Source organism: Purpureocillium lilacinum, assembly GCF_023168085.1.
Source record: "Purpureocillium lilacinum CBS 284.36 DNA, scaffold_7, whole genome shotgun sequence".
Taxonomy (NCBI): Eukaryota; Fungi; Ascomycota; class Sordariomycetes; order Hypocreales; family Ophiocordycipitaceae; genus Purpureocillium; species Purpureocillium lilacinum.
Window position 1 is genome coordinate 154,202 of NW_027072117.1, and position 18,854 is coordinate 173,055.

The following is an 18,854-nucleotide window of genomic DNA, read 5'->3' on the forward strand; positions in this document are numbered from 1 at the left end:
TCTATATGGATGAAGTTCGCCCTCGGCAAGTAGGTGCAGCATATATCAGTGACTCTGAAGTCCCCTGAACCTTGGAGATGTCGGGAGACCGGCACGCCTATGCCAGGTTCATCTCAGGTTACAGGTCAACCAGCTTTTGTACCAAAAGACACCTTCCTGACCGGTTCTGCTTGTGAGGCTCAGCTATGAACTCAAACCTTGGCATCCTTGTTGTTTCGAAACAGGCTTCCCGGCCTTCCACACTTGCCATGTTGCTTGCCGACAAGATGGGGGAAATGATTCCGCGCTTCCGGCTATTGGGGGAACAATAAAGCCAGCTCTGACCGCGACGGGCGACATTGCGATTACCGTTCCGCACCCTAGAGCGGGCTAAGCCGATGTGGCGCGAACTGCACCCGGCACCACAGATGCCAAGGTCGAGGTACGACAAGGAAGCTGTCGGTGACACAGCACCTTAGACGTACATGGTCTGTCATGATACGTTAACCGGTCATCCCGTTTAATCACCAACTTCATGACAGCTCTTCAAGGCCGAGAGCTGCCCTTGAACGCGTAACACAAGAGCTGCGACGGAAATGAGAAGCAGCCAGGTATCCGGGATCTCTTGGCAGACGGACGGGGCCTATGTCAGGATCTGAAACGAGCATGGGCAAATCTGCCATTTCCGGTACAAGCCAGGGCGATCTGCCGGATCTACTGGCGGCCAAGAATCCTGTTTTCCTTTCAAGGTTGATGCGGAAGCTTGGTAGCGGCAGACCTGCCGAATCTGGAAGTCCGACAGGCCACAGCCACTACATATACGTGTACGAACAGAGTAAGTCCCGATTCCATCATGGCAAATTGAAGCTAGGCGAAAGTTCACCCAGTGTATCATATCCTGCTTGTTGTTCACGGCGGTAACGGCATTCTGCATTCTATACTCTCACGACTCACATGTCAAACCGAGGACGGCAGAGGCCAATGATTGCATTGGCAACTTCATTTCTAAACCGCCAGTCTGTGAATTAAAGGGTTTCCTGCTAGCAATACACTTGAGCAATGCTACATGGAATGAATCGATGTGTGGCCAAAACTTGAGCCGCCGCGTAACCTGGACGGCACCAATTCCACGAGCCCCCGCTCACCTCATGACACCCCCACGTAGGCAGCGAGGTACATCTCTCCCCCCGTCTAAGCGGAACCGCAGCTGGGACGGCCGCTGCTGGTGCCCTCCGCCGCCGCGTACTGGCCCTCAGCCTTCTCGCCGGGCGCCTGGGTCGCCTTCATGCAGTCCGGGATGGCGCCCTCGTCCAGCTCCTCGCCGGGCTTGGTCTTGACGCACGAGGCAAGCTTGTACTCGCAGCCCTCGGGCTCGCCGGGGCAGTGCTTGGCCTTGAGGTCCTTCCACTTGCCGATGATGGGGCTCTTGTTGGCCATGCAGCCGTCGACGGTGCTCTCGTCCAGCTTCTTGCCGGGCTCGATCTTCGCGCACGAGGCAAGGTTGTGCTCGCAGCCCTCGGGCTCGCCGGGGCAGTGCTTGGCCATGAGATCCTTCCACTTGCCGATGATGGGGCTCTTGTTGGCCATGCAGCCGTCAACCGTGCTCTCGTCGAGCTTCTCGCCGCTGCTGGCCTGGTCGATGCACTTCTTCAGCTCCGCCTCGCACTCCTCCGCGGGCAGCGACTGCTCGGTCTGGGGGCCGGCGCAGTGCTTGGCCTTGAGCTTCTCGAGCGGGGTGGGATCCGCGCTGGTCTCGGCGGGCTTTTCGCCCGCGGCCTTCTCCTGAGCCTGCTTCACGCACTCCTTCAGAACGCCCTTGTCCAGGCTGTACGGCGCCATTTCCTTGGAGCTGTTGGCCCCGAGGTCGGAGATGCAGGAGCTCACCTGCTCGTTGCACTCCGCGTCGGAGTCGGGGCAGATGTCGTTGGCGGCCTTGACGCACTTGGTGACCTTGGCCTTGTCCTTGCTGCTGCCCGTGGCCTTGAAGCACATCTTGATCTTCTCGTCGCACTTGCCCCGGGCTCCGTAGTAGTAGTCGGGGCAGGCATCCGTGCCGATCTCGGTGACCTCGGCCGGGGAGAGGCCGAGCTGTCGCGAGTCGAGGGGCCCGGCAGCTGCGGCGCCGAGCAGAGTAGCGAGAACGGTGTATGTGGCCTTCATGCTGACGGTCTGAAGATTCGAAAGATTGAAGTTGGTAATAATAACAGATTAGGAATTGGAAATGTAAGAAATGATCGAGGGCCGAGTTGAGCGATGGCTAGTAATGAGCTGCTTGCGGTTGAAGTCTGGATGACGTTGAGATATCCAGCTTCCATCAATACCGAGGCCGATGGCGGGCTTATATACACAAAGAGAGGACCTCTCCAGCGCGTCGACATCGTGTCCTGACAACATCACCGGGTGGCGATGAGGCCCGTCTGCAGCATCTGGATGCATGACAACTGACACGGACAGAAATTGGTTCTGTGCTAATTCGAGCTCGCATCCCGCGACTTCTAAGCCATGATCCACATGATTCATGTTCTACATTCGTCACTTGTGCCATGTTTGCTGAGCCAGAGCCGTGTCGACAACATATTGAGGCCAGACTGTGATTCGGGTCTGGTCTGATGGCTGCATGTCAAGTGGTGGAGCCACATGCAACGTATCCTGCACGTTGACGTACCTCACGCTGAACGGACGACTCGACCAGTCTACATGGGACCATGGATCCGTTTCTCGGTGGCCTGAAGTGCAGCGGACTGAGCGTACCTGACTCTGCCACGGGATGTAACGGTAGATCATCGTGGAGGACATGGATACACCCGCAGTCATGCTGTCTAGAAAGCGGATCTAGTGGCCAGTGGTGCAGAGCATATGGATATGAATGGAGACGAATGAGAGTCCAGACCAGTGAAACCTCGCCTGGCATTGACCGACGTTATGCTACGTCTTGGCGGCCGCATTGAACAGAAGCGTGGGCGCCATGGCACGGCGTGGGGCCGATGCTGAAGCTGAGGCTGACGACGCCGCCCATAGCCATGCAAAACATATGAGACGAAGTCGATGCTTTCTGACTACTTGCTGACAAGCAATACCTACTTCATGCAGACCCATTCGAAATTCATCTACAACAGCTTGCTGCGTGCCGCTGTCCCCTGCAGCTGGAGCTGGAACCATGAAAGCGTGCTGTTGATTGGTGTAGGGTTGCAAACTTGGAAGTTGGAGCCCGAGCTTGACTTAGTGGATGGGATTCACTGGCGGATAAACCCCGGCGGGCCAGGCGACGTCAGGGACCAGGAATATCCCAGCGAGCTTCACTTCACCCAAACCTCACTCCCGCCCACGCACCCGACACCTCGTCCGGACACGTCCCACGACCCAGGCCCGAGCCAATTGAGCTCCCCCGGCCACCCCCCCCCCATCTGAGCCACAATCAGCCCACGATGCTGGCCCGGGGCTGCACCCGCTGCGTCGCGCAGGCGCGCGGGCCAGCCTCCATCCGCCTGAGGACGAGCCTCGCCCGCGCCTCGCCCGCCCGGCGGTTCTCGACATCGTCGGCCCACGGCGGCGACGCGGCGGCGGGGTCTGCGTCGAGCTCGGGAAGCGCCGTCGGGGCGCTGGCGCCCTTCGTCAGCGAGCTGGACCGCATGGCGCCGAGCTTCGACGTGCGAGGCGGCGACATTCGCATCCTGCGGACGCCGACCGACTTTTACGAGACGCTCAAGGTGAGACGGACATGGGACGTGGGACATGGAGCATATCCCCTCCCCCTGCGGTGGAATGGCTGTGCGTGAAAGTGGCACTGACTGGTCGTGGGCACCTTCTCGCAGGACCGCATCCGCAACGCCAAGCACCGCATCTTCCTCTCGACGCTGTACATTGGCAAGTCGGAGCGCGAGCTCATCGACACGCTGCGCGACGCGCTCGCCCGCAACCCGGACCTCAAGCTCAGCATCCTGACGGACGCGCTGCGCGGCACGCGCGAGAGCCCGGACCCGTCGTGCGCGTCGCTGCTGGCGCCCCTCGTCGCCGAGTTTGGCCCCCGCGTCGAGGTGCGCATGTACCACACGCCGAACCTGACGGGCGCACGCAAGCGCTACATTCCGCGCCGCATAAACGAGGGCTGGGGGCTGCAGCACATGAAGCTGTACGGCGTCGACGACGAGATTATCCTCTCGGGGTATGTGTAGTGCCTTCATGGCGTGTGGGACGTTGGGGGCGAAGACGAGGCCCGGCTTGCTGACTTGGGAACGGCGCAGTGCCAACCTGTCGACCGACTACTTCACCAACCGCCAGGACCGCTACCACCTCTTCTCCTCCAAGCAGGTGACCGACTACTTCTGGAACATCCACAGCGGCGTCGCGTCGTTTAGCTTCCTCGTCGAGCCGTCGGACGAGCCCGCCGGCTTCGCGCTCACCTGGCCGCGCAGCAACTCGGCGCCCTCGCCGCTGCAGCACCCCAAGGCCTTTGTCAAGAGCACGACGGCGACGCTGGAGCGCCTGATATCCCCGTCCGCCGCCGCCGCATCACACAAGCTGGCGGCGGGGCCCGGTGACGCTGAGCTGGCCGACACGCGCGTGTACATGCTCGCGCAAATGTCGCAGGTGATGCGCCCCGACACGTCGACGGAGCTGCCCGTGCTCACGCGCATCCTCGAGCGCCTCGCCCAGCCGGCGTACGCGGGCTCGCGCTGGACCTTCACGGCCGGCTACTTCAACCCGGCGCCGTCGCTCAGCAAGCTGCTCCTTGAGACGGCCTCGTCGCGCAACGTGGTCATCACGGCCGCGCCCGAGGCCAACGGCTTCTACCGCAGCAAGGGCGTCTCGGGCCTGCTGCCCGACGCCTACGTGCTGCTCGCGCGGCGCTTCGTCCACGCCGCGCACCGCGCCGGCCGCGACCCCCCGGACGTCTCCCTCAAGGAGTGGCGCCGCGGCACGGCCGGCCACCCCGGCGGGTGGACGTACCACGCAAAGGGCCTCTGGGTCACCATGCCCGGCGAGGACGACCCCGCCGTCGCCCTCGTCGGCAGCTCCAACTACACGCGCCGCAGCTACTCGCTCGACCTCGAGGTCGGCGCCCTCGTGGTGACGCGCGACGCCGACCTGCGCCGCCGCCTCGGCGAGGAGGAGCGCTGGCTGCAGGAGCACGCGCGCACCGTCACGCGCGACGACTTTGCCCGCAACGACCGCCGCGTCGGGCTCAAGGTGCGCATCGCCATGTGGATCGTGCAGCTGGTGGGCGGTGCGCTGTAAGGGGGCGGGGCGGGTTCAGCGCGGAGAGCCGAGCATGAGTTGGAATCTCGTAGAGGCAAACGGCGTTTCTGCGCGTCAGTCGGCGTCATCGTCGTCGATATCGACGTCCTTTGTGTAGTATATAAAAGCGGTGCGGGTGGGCTTTGGACAGGTGCATTAGCGATACCCCCTGGATAGACTAGATTGCTGCTGGGTGTTGTTGGAGAGCAGCTGTACAACATGAAATACGAAGAGGTGTCTGTGATGACGGGATATATGCCAAACATTCATTGCTCTGTAATAGGTACATATGGTACAGTGCACGGCTCGCATGCCCATTCTATAGACGGCCCCCGGGCAGCCGGGAACACACCATTCACCCCGTTCCTGCTCCTGTGCCGCTGCGCTACTACTGCTGCTGCTGCAGCTGCGGCACCCCCTGGACGAAAACGCGGCTCACCAGGTCGCTCTGGTGGCGCTCCAGCATCTCGCGCAGCACGGCGCGCTCCATGACCACCTTGCCCGTCTCAAGCAGGTCCTTGACGTCCACGTCGTCGACGTCGAGCGCGCGGCCGTCCCACGGCACCTGCTCCATGGCCTCGTGCAGCCTGCCCGCCTCGCTGTCCCCCGCCGTGACGAAGAGCGTGCGCCCGTCGGCACGCCCGAGCCCCAGCCGGGCCAGCACGCCGCCCATGTACTTTTTCAGATACGCCTCGCGCATGCCGTCGCGGAGGTACTTGCCGGCGACGAGCTCAAAGTCGACGGGCAGGTCGAGGCGCATGCCGTCCTCGCAGACGAGCAGCTCGCCGCGGCGGTAGCGGTAGCTCAGGGCGGTGCGCCAGGCCTTGTCGTAGACCTTGCGGTTGAGGCCGATGCCGAAGTCGCGCGGGTGGGGGCCGAAGGTCTTGCCGCCGCCGCGCAGCACGGGGCTCTGCTTGGTGCCAAGGCGGGCGCGGCCGGTGCCCTTTTGCGGGCGGACCTTGCGGTGGGAGCCGTGCACGTCGAAGCGCGTCTTGGACGAGGCGGTGCCCTGGCGGGTGTGCGACCCTTCGTAGACGACGGCGGCGTGGAGGAGGTCGCGGCGCAGGGGGAGGTGGAGGTGCGCGACGGGGTGGTGGTCGAGGGCGGTGGGCTCGAGCGAGGGGAAGGCGTGGACGGTGACGGGGACGGTGGACACTAGAGGCTGCTGTCAGCGGCGTATGTTCGGGGTGGCAAGGACGAGACGCCCTCGTCAATGAAGAGGCTGGGGATGACTTGAGGAGGCACGTACCCGGGTTCCACGACTGCAGGATGGACTGCGCGCCCGAGGCGGAGCGCGTCAGGTCCCGCGCGGGCGGCGCCGCCTCGGTGGCCATGGATCGAGAAAAGGACCTGCCGACGGAGCAGAGAGGAGAAGAAGACTAGTAGAGATTGTTAGCCCACCGGATTGAAGCCATTGATGATCTGTGGAGAGAGCGAACCTTGGCCGGCGACAGCTTGAGCGCGGCCATGGCCTCGGCCACGCAGCCGGCTCGTCTTGAGGCCATGCCGTGTGTGTGTATGTGTGTGTCTGCGACCTCGCTCGCTCCTTCAGCCTCGCATGCACAATGAATTGGTCGCGGTCCGGGGTCGGTCGGGGTCGAGGGTTGGTGATGCAGCAGCGCCTCTGGGAGTTTTGCTCTGCGAGCTATTGCTGGTTTCGAGGAGTTGGACGTCGAAAATCGTGACTCGGGGAGCAGCCAGCCCAGCCGGTGGACAGGCCCGCGAACCAACCAATGGCGAGCGCTGCTGGCAACTTTTATGTGGGTCCCGGCAACTCCATTGACCCTGACCAGCTTTTTTGGCTTCGGGGCAACTTCAACACCATCTATCGACACGGACGACGACGAGCGATCCCTTTCATTTTCCGTCAATTCGACAACACACACACCGGGGCTGCCCAGCATGTCGCGGTGCGGGGCCGTCGCGAGGCCGCTCGCACGGCAATTGCTGCCGCTGCGGCGCTTCACGACCACAACGACAGCCCGACAGCAGCAGCAGCAGCAGCAGTCTGAAGCTCCCTCATCATCAGCCTCGACCACCTCCTCCTCGTCAACACCAGCCCAGCAGCCCTCCCCCCTCGACCTCGACCCCGACACCGTCCTGCCCGAGTTCGAGGCCCCGCTCATCAAGGCCGGCAAGATGCCCGTCGGCTCGCGCCGCCGCCGCGTCGCCCTCCGCAGCACCACCGACCTCGGCCTGCCCTTCGAGCAGCTCCCCTACCAGGCCTTCCAGGAGGCCCGCGCCGTGCTGGCCGCCGACCGCGCCGACAAGCTGGGCCAGATCCGCACCCAGCTGGGCCGCATCGCCCGCCTCGAGGGCGCCGACCCGGCGGCCGTGCGCGGCGGCCAGCGCATGCGCGACACGCGCCTCGCCAGCCTGCGCAGGCACGTCGAGCGCCTCAAGATCCTGGCCGACGCCAACGACCCGCTCGTCAAGAAGCGCTTCGAGGACGGACTGGGTGCGTTATGACTCTTGTCCCCCTTGATGGGGCGACTTTACCATGGAACGAGCAGAAAGACTGACAAGTAGTCGAAATCATGCAGGCGACATGAACAAGCCCATCTACCGCCACTACGCCGAGAAGAAGTGGCGCGCCTACGACCGCCGCCTCATCGCCCAGCGCATCAAGCAGTTCAGCATCGTGCCCGACCTGCTCCCCAAGCTCGACCCCACGGCCGACGTGCAGCTCTTCTTCCGCCGCGCCAAGGTGCCCCCCGGCGCCGTCGTCGACAGCGCCGTCAGCGAGCCCGCCCCGCGCCTGCGCGTCCAGCTCTTCGACCGCGGCGAGCGCCTCGTCACCGTCGCCGTCGTCGACGCCGACGTCCCCGACCTCGCCGCCGACGCCTTCTCCAAGCGCTGCCACTTCCTCGCCGCCAACGTGCCCCTCAGCCCCACGAGCGCCTCCCTGCCCCTCGCCCGCCTGCGCCCCCAGGACCAGCTCGCCCTCCCCTGGCTGCCCCCCGCCGCCCAGAAGGGCAGCCCCTACCACCGCCTCGCCGTCGTCCTCCTCGAGCAGACGCCCGGCCAGCCGCCCCTCGACGTCGACAAGCTCCGCGCCCTGCCCCGCGACGGCTTCTCCCTCAAGTCCCTGCGCGACAGGTTCGCCCTCGCCCCCTTTGGCTTCACCATGTTCCGCTCCGTCTGGGACGACAACACCGCCGCCGTCATGGCCCGCCACGCCATCCCCGGCGCAGACGTCGAGCTGCGCCCCGCCCGCGTCCGCAGCCTCAAGCCCCCCGTCAAGCCCCGCGGCTGGGAGGCCAAGCGCCAGGGCCCCAAGTACCGCCACCTCTGGAAGTACACCAAGCGCATCCGCGGCATCTCCAACGCCCGCGGCTGGATCAAGAAGAGGTAGGCTCGGGTTCGGGACTGCTGCCCCGTCTAGCCGAGACGATTTTGTACGATACTGCTACCTACTACATCAATCAGTCAGCCCGGGGGGAGTGGACGCATGTACATGTAAAAAGGGAGTTTTTGCCAGTCAGTGTAGGTAGAGATGACCACCATAGATGCTCATCGACAAATCATCCAATCATTCATCAATTCCACAGTCTATCATCTGTACTTTCACGCCCATCATAATGCAGCCTTGTTCGACGATACACACATACAGACACGCATCCACACACATGTCAAATCTGAGTCTGTTTTTTGGCGTTGGGTTCGCCCCCAATGCACTATCGAGGCCGAGAACGACGCTGTCGCCCAAGTAACCTAGCCTTCTTCTACCCTCGGCGGGACTATTCCGTTTCTTCCCGGCGGAGGGAGAATATCCTCGCGTGGAAGCCCGCCCAATTCGCACCAAAGATTATCGAGCCCATAATGACCCTCAACACAACAAAAAGGAAAAGGTGAAAGAAAGAGAAGTCGCCCGTCCGTTGGTTTTCAGTCCGAGTCGCCAACGCCATCCCACGCACAAAACCAATGTTGAAAGACATGTCCCTCCTCGCGCGGACCCGGTTCTCCGCGTGCCACGCACGTTGCGAACTCAAATATAGCCGGCCCGCGTACCTGAAGTAAAAACTAAACCTGCCCGCGCGTCCCCGGAGCGATATTAAGAGAAATAACAAGAAGCGTAAAGAGGAGTAATCGAGAGGACGCGTGTTGGCTATCCGTGCCTGCCCGGTCGCCGTTGCGTTGCCATCGTCGATCCGTCCATTGCCCGCCCAGGCCGTGAGGCTCCAGCAACCGTCTGACTGCCCGTTTTGTGCGTGTGTGCGGGCTTTGTTAAAAATCATTGTTTCATAAGGTCATTTTCCCATTCTCTTCCCCAAGACGCATGCCAGACGTCCTCATCTCGCGGCTCGGCGCAGGCTCCTCACGTTGCCTCGGGTATCTCCTGTCATTTTGTCGGTGTACAATTCTTGCCTCAAATCTGCTCTGTTCCCCCCGCATGGTCTTCTTCTCGACGCTATCGCGCTCTGCTGATGTGTAGCTGCTCAAGTCGCGTCTTGAAACATCTCCTCGGGCATGTAGTCGTAGTTGATAGGCTCCGTCTTGAGTACCGGCGATGGCAGGCTCGAATTGTCTGTTTGCGCCGTCGATGCTTGGCCGATGGAGTCTGTCACCATGCCCGAGTTAGCCGTTGAGCTTATGTCGAGAGTCAGTAGACGATGGAGGCATCCTTACCGTTTCGGCTGTGCATGGCGGTGGATGCCAAGCTCCCGATGCTCGAATGGCGGCTCGCGCCCACGTCGACGTGCGCCTGCGCCTGCGACTGATCCGCTCCGCTGATGCTGCGGTGGACGAAGCGCAGCGCCTCGTTCTCGATCCACAGGTCAATGTTGGCGTCACCGCAGCCGGCGTGGCCCATGAGGTAGTTCTTGATCTGCGTCACCTCGTCGGCGAGGCTCGCCAGCTCGGCGTGCAGGCCGGCGTGCTGGGCCTCGAGCTCCGATTTGCGGGCCTCGAGGTCGTGCACCCACTGCTTCTTCTTCTCGCGGCATTTGCTGGCGGCGATACGGTTGCGCTCGAGGCAGTGCGTGCGCTTGGCGTCCACGCCTCGGGACTCAGATCCTCGCCTGGGCGCTGTCGACGGTTGCGCTTGCGCTGTTGATGTGGAAGCGGTGGCGGGTTGCTGAGCAGCGCGCTTATTGGCGCTCCCGTTGTTGCTGACGGCGGCTGCGGCGCGAGTGCGCTTTCGTTTACTCGCCCTTGTCGTCGGTGTCGCTGATGACGACGAAGACGAAGACTTTTTGGAAGAGGAAGCTGCGGCCTCTGTGGACGTTTCGTCCGAAGGTGGCGTGTTGTGAGAGACGGTCTCTGGCGGCGATATGATGTGCGGCGCCGCTACTTCAATGCTGCCTGCGTCGCCGTCGGCCGCGTCTTGCAGCATGAAGTCGACGGGGTTGTCGAGGGCGTCATCGTTGTCCGAGGCAAACATGCGCGGGGTCATCATGAACTGGCCCGGCGAGTCTGTGGCGGCGTCCTTGTCCGCCGATTTGATGCCGTACAGAGGCAGAGCCATGCGCGGGTCGATGAGCATGTCATCGTCCATCGCCTGCTGCATCGTCGCCATGTTGTGTTGCTGCTGCTCAGGATAGAGCGGAAAGCTTTGTTGGGAAAGGTCTCTGGATGGCGCGTGTATCGCCGTGGCCATGCCACTCGCTGCGTCCGAGGCCCTCGGCCCTTGCACTTGGTGCGGCGGCAGCAGTGCCAAACTGTTTCACGGGGGCGCGGCCCGGTCAATGGCAGAGCGCCGCTGGCGGTGCTGCAAGGGGATGAGGTTCAAAGAGATAAGATGGAATGCGGAGCGATCCAATCCGTGAGTTCCGGAGATCGAAGAAGCGGCGGTGGTGGTGGTGGTTGCCGTTGTCGCTGCTCGTTGATGCCACCGGGTGCGCTCGGGTGTAGCTCGTCGCCGCTTACACGGGGAGGGGAGCTGTGTCGTCGCAGGCGCGAGGTGGCGGGAGAGGGCAAACGACTGAATGGCACGGCGAGGACACGAGTATGCCGAGACGCCGCTCTGGTTTGACGGAAGATGAAGCGTACCGACTTGTGTCACGGACGGATGGATGGCACGATTTGTCTCCCTCAGACGCATGCCCACGCAGGCACCTGGAGGGCGACTGGTTTTATTCCCTGGGAAGCTCCAGCCCGCCTCCGCAGCTGAGCTCCAAACAACTTGGATGGAACCAGCCAAGCGGAAGGAGGGGCTTTGTCGCGGATACATGAGCGGCCGGGGGCAGGCGGGACGGGCAGCCAAGTACCGCCGGCAGCTCCGGTACATGCTTTTCCAGACTTCGAGTAGTGGCCATCGCACCGTACCGTGCAGTACTGTGCTGCGACAGCCAGCCAAGCCAGGGAGGGAGGGAGCGCGCGAGGGACATGGGCCGATGCATCAAATCAGGACCGGCGGCAAGGCGGATGTCAAGGGCGGGCGGGGAGCCACTGGTGGCTGCGACCGTTTGGCTTCCCACCAAAGCCGACCTGAGGATAGCGGGCAGGCCAATCCTGAAGCTGGCGTGGCCTGTCACAGGCATGTGCAGGGCTTGCGTCGAAGCACCGTACGGGACACTGGCCCAAAGCTTGTTTGTAGGAGCTTTTGTTCCTGGGTCTTGGTGGTGGTGGTGGTGGTGGTGGTGGTCTCTCTTTCGATAATAAAGCGGACAGGCCAGCGCCAACGCCAACGGGCCCGCGGAATGCAATTCGAACCCCAAACCGCCGCCTGCGTCGTCGTCATGGGTGGGCACCGCGAGCTGCCGCCTGGGCAATGCCATGCCTCGCGGCAAACAGTCCTCCGCCCGAACGTACTCGAATGGATGCCCCGCCACATGATGTCGATGTGGCTGTGAACAACCTGGCAAATGATCAGCACATACTCTGGGCCGCTGACCCGGCGGCGGTGCCGGAGCAAACCACAAGCGGGCGCGGATGCTCTCCCGTGGTCGACTCGTCAACTGTGCTCGACTGGACTGGACGGGAAGCTCCTGCGCCCGGGCGAGAGCAAAGGGGTGGGCGTTCTTGGCGCGGTGGGCACTTGCACTGGGCCTGCAGCTCGGTTCCGTGCTTCGATGCATTCGGCCTTCGGCGTCTGCGTGGCGTCGCAGCATCGCAGCACCGCGCGCCCCCGCTTCCCGGCTGAATGCCCGCCCGCAGCGACTGAACTGACACTGTCGGATGGACACTGGTGGCCCCGGCATGGCTGTAAACTTTATTTTGCGTCGGCGCAGGGCAGCGCAGGGCACGGCGTCTCGGGTGTCCCCCCAGCAGGTCTGCCGTTGGAGCTTCCCTGGTCCTGTACAGCGTTGTTATACAGCGTTGTTAAAGGCCAAGAAAGGCCGCGGGGGAATATGTAGGCCCTCGTCGTTTGCGGCGGCCTGACGAGCAAGTCTGCGTGCCACCAGAGCCCATGTCAAGCTCACTCGGTGGTGCAAGTCGACAAGACGCCGCGTCCTCCAGTCGCCACAATGGCACGGCTGTTGGGACATCCACGGCCACGTCGCTGCATTTTGGCAGGCTAGGCAAACAAGCAGGAGAGCCAGGTCATGGCAGGACATGGCGGGTCGATTGTGTTGCGCGGCCGGTGGCGACGTGCATGCTCCTGCTGAACCGCCAGGTCAGGACCGGCTTCTGCGATGCCAATCGACGATGCCCAGTTTCCCCATGGCCGCGAGCATGGGAAACGGGTCGGCCATCTGACGTCGCGCGCTCTGGCCGAGGACGCCGTGTCAGACACGTCACATTGTCCTTCCAGGGGTGCGGTCCCTTGACAAAGGCCGCCCAGGGGCAATCCGAGGCCCATGATTCAACCATGATGCCATGTCGTCGCCGTCGCTGGAGTGCTGGCCTGTTGAGTAATTGGACGGCAGCATCTTCGCGTCCGGCAGCCTGACATGACCGACGACAGGCCTGCTGGCAACGATCAGCCAGCCTCTGAACAGCGCGCGAGCAGGCGGCCTTCCACTGGGGCGGGGCGGAGCTCCGAAACGTTGGGGGGGGAGGGCCGGCCAGCGATCTCGATCTGGGTGTCGCCACTGCGTGCGCCGTGCAGGCCGCAACTTGCCGTAGCAAGCGTGGGACCAGGGTTGGCGGGCCTCGTGTGAAGCAACTCCACGGAGCGCAGCGGGGGTGGGACGAGTGTCTTGGATTGTTGGAGAGTCCGGCTGCCGCTGCACCGCGGGTCAGGTGATGTGCAGTCACGTGCACACGCGACCGTGTCCCGCCAGCCCGCGACGCGTTGCACACCAAGAGGAGGGGCATCTCGAGCTTCACGGCGCTTCCCAAGCTCCTGCGCCTGCACACATCTAACACACGCCAATTCCGGGTGCACAATTCGTCAATCACACGTTACGATTTCTGATCCGCAACGCTTGATACTGACACCATGGCCGAACAACTCGCCTCACCGCGCATCACCGCCGCGTACCTCGACAACTTCACGGGCCGCCTCGTCACGATTGTAGGCAAAGTGACCCAGCTCCGTGGCGAGCAGGCCACCATTGATGCCGATGGAGTCGTCACGGTGGCCCTGAACAGGGTATGCTCGCCCAATTCCGTCCCGTGAAGATGTCAGAAGCTCACGGTGACAGGATGCACACTTGGTCAATGGCAACGCCGTCCAGGTCATTGGCAAGGTCAACCCCGACCTCTCTGTCAAGGTCCTGAGCTCGAGAGACCTCGGCCCGGGAGTTGGTGCGCAGCCCTACACTCGAAACACTCGCCCAGGCACGGCGCAGACTGCTGACGGATTGCAGACTTTGGCCTGTGCTCCGCCGTCGTCGAGGCGACACATCGGCACAAGGACATTTTCGGCGCCGACGTGTAGCGACCGAGGTGGGCAGCCTGTACGGGTTTATAGACGGATAATGAATTTTTACGACACATGCCCATTCTCTCGACTTTGACAGCGATGGCCCGAACGTCCCCGCGCGTCGAGCTGCCGTATTGCGTCCCATAGTATGAAACCCGATACGCGGAGCAGACTTGGCCGTCGTTGCTGGCGGCCGTGGCCAGTTCGAACGTGTTCATGTCTCCGCATTGGACCGTATAATTACCTGTTCGTCAAGACCTTCGGTCAGCCCGCTGGCCCGCAATTTTCGGCATCTGTCGACGCGTCGGAAGTGCCGCATGCGCCTCTCCAAAAGACCCGGTGTCGCCAAGGCACCCGCGAGCTCTGCGCCTCGGTCGGCGCGCCACTGCGGCCCATATAGCCGACTGGAAGCGCTGCTTCGATTCCGTCTCATTGGGAGCGACGGCACTACGTCTTCTGCTCGCATCACATCCGGTCACTGTCTAATATGGATGTGCATGCAAAAGCGCGCGTCTCTCCCACCCTCTCAGAATTATAGTAATGCGAATGGATACTCTATAGACATGCATTCCGGGGGCCGCATGAGCAAGCTTGGGAATACTGGCGGCAATACAACGGCCAATTCCCGCCGTTGCAATGCGCGAAACGCCTTGGGCCGCATTGACGTTAGGTCGCGTTGCCATGGATTTTCGCCTTGATGTAGCAATGGTCTGGTTATAAATATGATGATCAACGCCGCGCTCCTGTAGTTCTACAATCAGACCCATTCAGTATCCTGATCAGCCAGCGCTACCGAACGACCATGAAGAACTTGATCATATACCTCGCCCTAGTATGCGGGCTGGCTATTGCCGCACCAGGGGAAGCCAGCAAAGGATCTGTCACAGACGCGAAATGGGTACATGCCACATTATGCGTTGACGTGCGAAGCAATCGGCTGATCATATTCGCAGACTGGGACTCCAGAGGATATTAAGCTGGCTATGGATTCTGAACTTCAAGGGTGGAGCCTCGAATGTCGTCGCGTACGTTCATCTTGCGCTGTATAATCTTGCAACTTCTGACGAAATAATGCTCATTGCCGTGTCAAAGGAATCACCTGAGGTTGTTTGTACACTGTTCGCGGTGAGTGATCGGAATCGCCCTTTCACACGAGGGCGGCCCCTCTGCCGGATTTGACTCTAACTTGCAACAGTTTGAAAACCCAAACGGGCCAGTAAGTTGGCATTTCTAGTTACCTATGAGGTTACAGAGGTCGAGCGACATTGCACCCGTACCTCATGCCGCTATAGTTGAAGCCTTGCCTCACGCGATCCCATATGCAGAGATTGCCCAACTCTCTACTAACTCGCCTCAACACAGCGTCCAAATTTAATGGCCGAAACCTGTGGAGGTGACGATGCCGTAAGTTATGTCGACGGCGTAAATGTGCACGGCATAAGCTAACATAGGATCCAGTGCGGCACCTGCCGGGCTACGAAAGAGCAGTTTGTTCGTAGTGCTCCGTCTCAGCGCTATTGCGTGGTCATGCTGATACGAACAGGGTTTTGGGATCCGCTGCAAGTTGGCCGGAAGGTATGCAGAATACGCCGACATATTGCCAGGCCATTGCTACGGCCAAAAGGGTCTTAGTCCACAGTGCGTGGAAATATTTGAACGTTGCGAATCTAAGTATCCGGACAAGAAATGGGACATGGACGACCAAAAGGCCTTCTATATATGTGTGTGGAGCGACCCGGCCATGTTCGACGTCAGCGACTTCGTGATGGATGAGGGCTCAATGCCGAAGACGAAGAAGAAGCATTGGTGGTGTGCTTTCACACAATGCGTCAAAGGCGGCAAGGAGGCAAAGCGGTCTGCCATGGGAGACACCGACTATTGATGGATTGTCCTTTGCGCACGTAAGGAACGGCATAGAACAATCGTGGCCAGCATCGTTGTCACTTATAGAACGATTATGTACAATGTGAAACAGTTCCGAAGATCCTCCCTCATCAATTGCTTTTCCGAAACATCCTACTTCATGTTTTGCAGCAGGTACTTGAAACCCGCAAATGCCTCCTCGCCGCTCGGCACAATCTGGTCCGGAGGCAGCACGAAGCCGTATCGGCCCGTGTCTCGCAGCTCCGACGTAAACGTGTAGTCGGCCTTGACCACGTCGGCGACGTAGTCGACACTGCTACCCGCCGCCTGGTAGATTGTGGTGCAGATGGGTCCGTAGTCGAAGTTGAGGCCGTGCACCTGGCGGATGGCCGCCACCGCACCGCCGGCGAGAGACTGCAGCTCGTTGTTGTTGGGCGGCACGCCGTTGCACGTGTATCCGTATGCTGTTGCCTGGTCAACTTGCTGCTCCCATCAGCACGCAACGCGGAGAGAAGACTCACGGGTCATGAACAGCTGCGAGTACGAGTGGTAGTCGATGTACAGCTTCAGCCCCTGGGCGCTCTTGACCTGCTTGAGGAAGTCGGACAGCGCCTTGGTCTCGGGCGCGTCGCCGGCCGACGCACCACGGAAGTCCTGCGCGCACGGGTTGGTCGAGGAGCCGGGACCCTCCCACTTGTACGGCCAGTTGCGGTTGATGTCGTGGCCGAGGCAGCTGGAGCCCGCCGTGGTCTGGCGATTCTTGCGCCACATGCGGTCGCTCGACTGCGTGTACTTGAAGCCTGTTGTCGGACTCGGCGTCAGCGCCCATCTGAGGCACCTTCGCGAAGGGGGAGCAGCTCACCATCGGGATTGACAATGGGGAACAGGTAAAAGTCGTACTTGTCGACGAGAGCCTTGATGCCGTTGTCGCTCTTGTATCCGTTGACGAGAGTGTCGGCAAAGTACTCGACAACCTAAGGTTGCTCCAGTCAGCATGTCTTCTCGAGACCGGCTCTCAGGCTTTTACTGACCATCGAAGCGATCCACTCGCGCGCGTGGACGGTGCCGTGCAGCACAATGGCGGGCTTCTTGCCCTTGCCGGCGCTGCCCCAGAAGTGGATGCCGGTGATGGCGTTGCCTTGCAGCGACTTGCCCGACGTCACGACCTCGGCGTTGCTGGGGTTCTTAGACGCCAAGTCGTTGATGAACTGCAGGTGGTCATTGTAGGGGTGGTACGAGTTGAACCACGTCGAGTTGGCCGAGCCCTCTGCGGCAGGCGGACGAACCTCGTCAGCACGGAGACAATCCCTCGCTTGGCTGTTTGCCATGCAGCAGAGACGGACTCACCGGCGTAGATGTGGAAAGCACCCTCGTCGGCAATCGACTTGCCGAGGTCATCGTGCATGGTGATGAGCTCGAGCCCCTCCATCTCCTTGCGGAACTCGTCCACGCGGGCCGGCGGCACCTCGATGTCGGCAAAGGCGCCCTTGCGCGTGGGGTGCTGCCAGAAGCTGAGGCCGAGGCGGTCGACGACGTCGGACACGCGCTGCGGCTTGGAGCCGACCATGACGCGGAAGACCTTGTGGCCGTCGTACGAGGCCTTGGTGGGCGTGGGCTGCGGGACGGCCGCCGCGGCGACGGCCAGCAGGGAGGAAAGGGCGGCGAGCGACTTCATCTTGACTGACTTATGCAGATGTCTTCAACAACTATGCGTCTGCACTTTCTCTCTCTCTTCTTCTATGCTCTGGAAAACGGTCTCTACACCAACTCGCTTCGCACTCAAACACTGCTTCACCAACGGGGGTTCTTGACTCTGGGTACTTGGGGATTTGGACAACGATGGAATAGGAAACGACGATTGAAGCTTGTTCAACACTCGCTCAAGCCGGGGGATTGGAACGGCTCAGACGGCAAAGCCCTAGAGAGGGCGGGACCGCAACCTTTTATTCATCGCCCTCGGGCACGGGATTGATCCTGGTCGTATTGACCTGTCCACGGCCATAACGGCCGAGACACTCGGAACCAGACGGCTTTGCTTCGGCGCCGCACGTGGTACAGCGTGTCCCGTCTGCACTCGTCATCACGCAAGATGGGCACAAGCAGGCGCAAACCGAAAAAAGTCGCGTCTTTGCCGTGTTGAGCAGGTCAGCAAGCCTGCGCGACGGAGCCCCGTAACCTTCCCCTTTCGGGGTGGAGCCCTCGGGCGTACCTCTCTTGTATGCCGGCAGGAACTTTTCCCCCCTCTGTCGGTCGGAGTTTACATGGCGACTACTCGTACCTGCAGAGGGACGGGGTGGGGGGTGGCAATGGTTCAGGACTAGACGCTGAAGTCTGGGGCAAACGACGAGATCCCGGACGGTCTGTGTCGTTGTGCTTTACCGACCTTCTTGAAAGGACAGGAGAAGCAACGGCGTGGGGTGGTCTCGGCGGCGCGTTGGGGTTTCTATACTTGGAATCTTTCGGGATAAGCCCCCTCCCCGCAATCGTCATGCGCCCGCCTTCAACTGCCGATCGCCAAGGGGGCGCCGGCGTGCGACCTGCCAGATTAGGTACTGGGGCCGGGGTATGCATAGATAAGGTCCCAGGCTCCCCGACGCGGCGCCTTTTTAGTTCTCTGAGCCGATGGTGTTCGTTTTGGCTTGAGTGTTTGTGTTTCTTGGGCGCTGATCCTCTGCGCCGCCGGCACGGGAGGCTTGAGTCGGCATTGTTATGTTGGAAGCGTGGGGTTTAAGCCATCCGGTTCCGCTTTGACGAGGCGCCTCGACGAAGTCCCTTCTCGACAGGCCGACTGCCTTCCACAGAGGCGGAACTTGTAAGACATGACACTGGGTCTGTTCTGTGGCTCGCCTTGCGGCTGCACAGGACGGACGGACCAATGACGCCGTCGTGCGGTCCGCTGCAGCGAGCCGTGCAAAGCGACCTGCCAGATGGGCGACAGGCGCGTGGGGAAACGCCACCGAGTTCGATCTCTGGGGAGACTCATGTCTGGGTCTGCTGTGCTTTGCGCCGTTCCGGACCCGATAGC

General features: G+C 61.6%; 8 protein-coding genes across 8 annotated transcripts; 4 read left to right on the plus strand and 4 right to left on the minus strand.

The window, feature by feature from the left end:
* Positions 1-1,170: 1,170 nt before the first annotated feature.
* Positions 1,171-2,139, minus strand: PLICBS_008953 (uncharacterized protein; the record flags this gene model as incomplete). The annotated part of the gene is made up of 1 exon (XM_018327743.2): positions 1,171-2,139. One exon carries the CDS (start codon positions 2,137-2,139, stop codon positions 1,171-1,173), a length of 969 nt encoding a protein of 322 aa, XP_018173684.2.
* Positions 2,140-3,404: 1,265 nt separating this feature from the next.
* PLICBS_008954 (CDP-diacylglycerol--glycerol-3-phosphate 3-phosphatidyltransferase) lies at positions 3,405-5,214 on the plus strand (the record flags this gene model as incomplete). The annotated part of the gene is made up of 3 exons (XM_018327742.1): positions 3,405-3,686; positions 3,792-4,141; positions 4,221-5,214. 3 exons carry the CDS (start codon positions 3,405-3,407, stop codon positions 5,212-5,214), a joined length of 1,626 nt encoding a protein of 541 aa, XP_018173683.1.
* Positions 5,215-5,602: 388 nt separating this feature from the next.
* On the minus strand, positions 5,603-6,719 carry PLICBS_008955 (mitochondrial 54S ribosomal protein uL4m; the record flags this gene model as incomplete). The annotated part of the gene is made up of 3 exons (XM_018327741.2): positions 5,603-6,369; positions 6,464-6,593; positions 6,654-6,719. 3 exons carry the CDS (start codon positions 6,717-6,719, stop codon positions 5,603-5,605), a joined length of 963 nt encoding a protein of 320 aa, XP_018173682.1.
* Positions 6,720-7,116: 397 nt separating this feature from the next.
* On the plus strand, positions 7,117-8,569 carry PLICBS_008956 (mitochondrial 54S ribosomal protein mL38; the record flags this gene model as incomplete). Its single annotated transcript, XM_018327740.2, has 2 exons — positions 7,117-7,672; positions 7,758-8,569. The coding sequence occupies 2 exons, from the start codon at positions 7,117-7,119 to the stop codon at positions 8,567-8,569; spliced, it is 1,368 nt and encodes a 455-aa protein (XP_018173681.2).
* Positions 8,570-9,653: 1,084 nt separating this feature from the next.
* Positions 9,654-10,732, minus strand: PLICBS_008957 (uncharacterized protein; the record flags this gene model as incomplete). Its single annotated transcript, XM_018327739.1, has 2 exons — positions 9,654-9,775; positions 9,844-10,732. 2 exons carry the CDS (start codon positions 10,730-10,732, stop codon positions 9,654-9,656), a joined length of 1,011 nt encoding a protein of 336 aa, XP_018173680.1.
* A 2,808-nt stretch (positions 10,733-13,540) lies between these two features.
* PLICBS_008958 (uncharacterized protein) lies at positions 13,541-13,981 on the plus strand (the record flags this gene model as incomplete). Its single annotated transcript, XM_065601509.1, has 3 exons — positions 13,541-13,693; positions 13,746-13,848; positions 13,911-13,981. The coding sequence occupies 3 exons, from the start codon at positions 13,541-13,543 to the stop codon at positions 13,979-13,981; spliced, it is 327 nt and encodes a 108-aa protein (XP_065457581.1).
* Positions 13,982-15,340: 1,359 nt separating this feature from the next.
* PLICBS_008959 (uncharacterized protein) lies at positions 15,341-15,848 on the plus strand (the record flags this gene model as incomplete). The annotated part of the gene is made up of 3 exons (XM_065601510.1): positions 15,341-15,370; positions 15,425-15,457; positions 15,510-15,848. The coding sequence occupies 3 exons, from the start codon at positions 15,341-15,343 to the stop codon at positions 15,846-15,848; spliced, it is 402 nt and encodes a 133-aa protein (XP_065457582.1).
* Positions 15,849-15,982: 134 nt separating this feature from the next.
* PLICBS_008960 (uncharacterized protein) lies at positions 15,983-17,504 on the minus strand (the record flags this gene model as incomplete). Its single annotated transcript, XM_018327736.2, has 5 exons — positions 15,983-16,293; positions 16,351-16,629; positions 16,692-16,803; positions 16,861-17,096; positions 17,177-17,504. 5 exons carry the CDS (start codon positions 17,502-17,504, stop codon positions 15,983-15,985), a joined length of 1,266 nt encoding a protein of 421 aa, XP_018173677.2.
* Between the last annotated feature and the right edge of the window lie 1,350 nt (positions 17,505-18,854).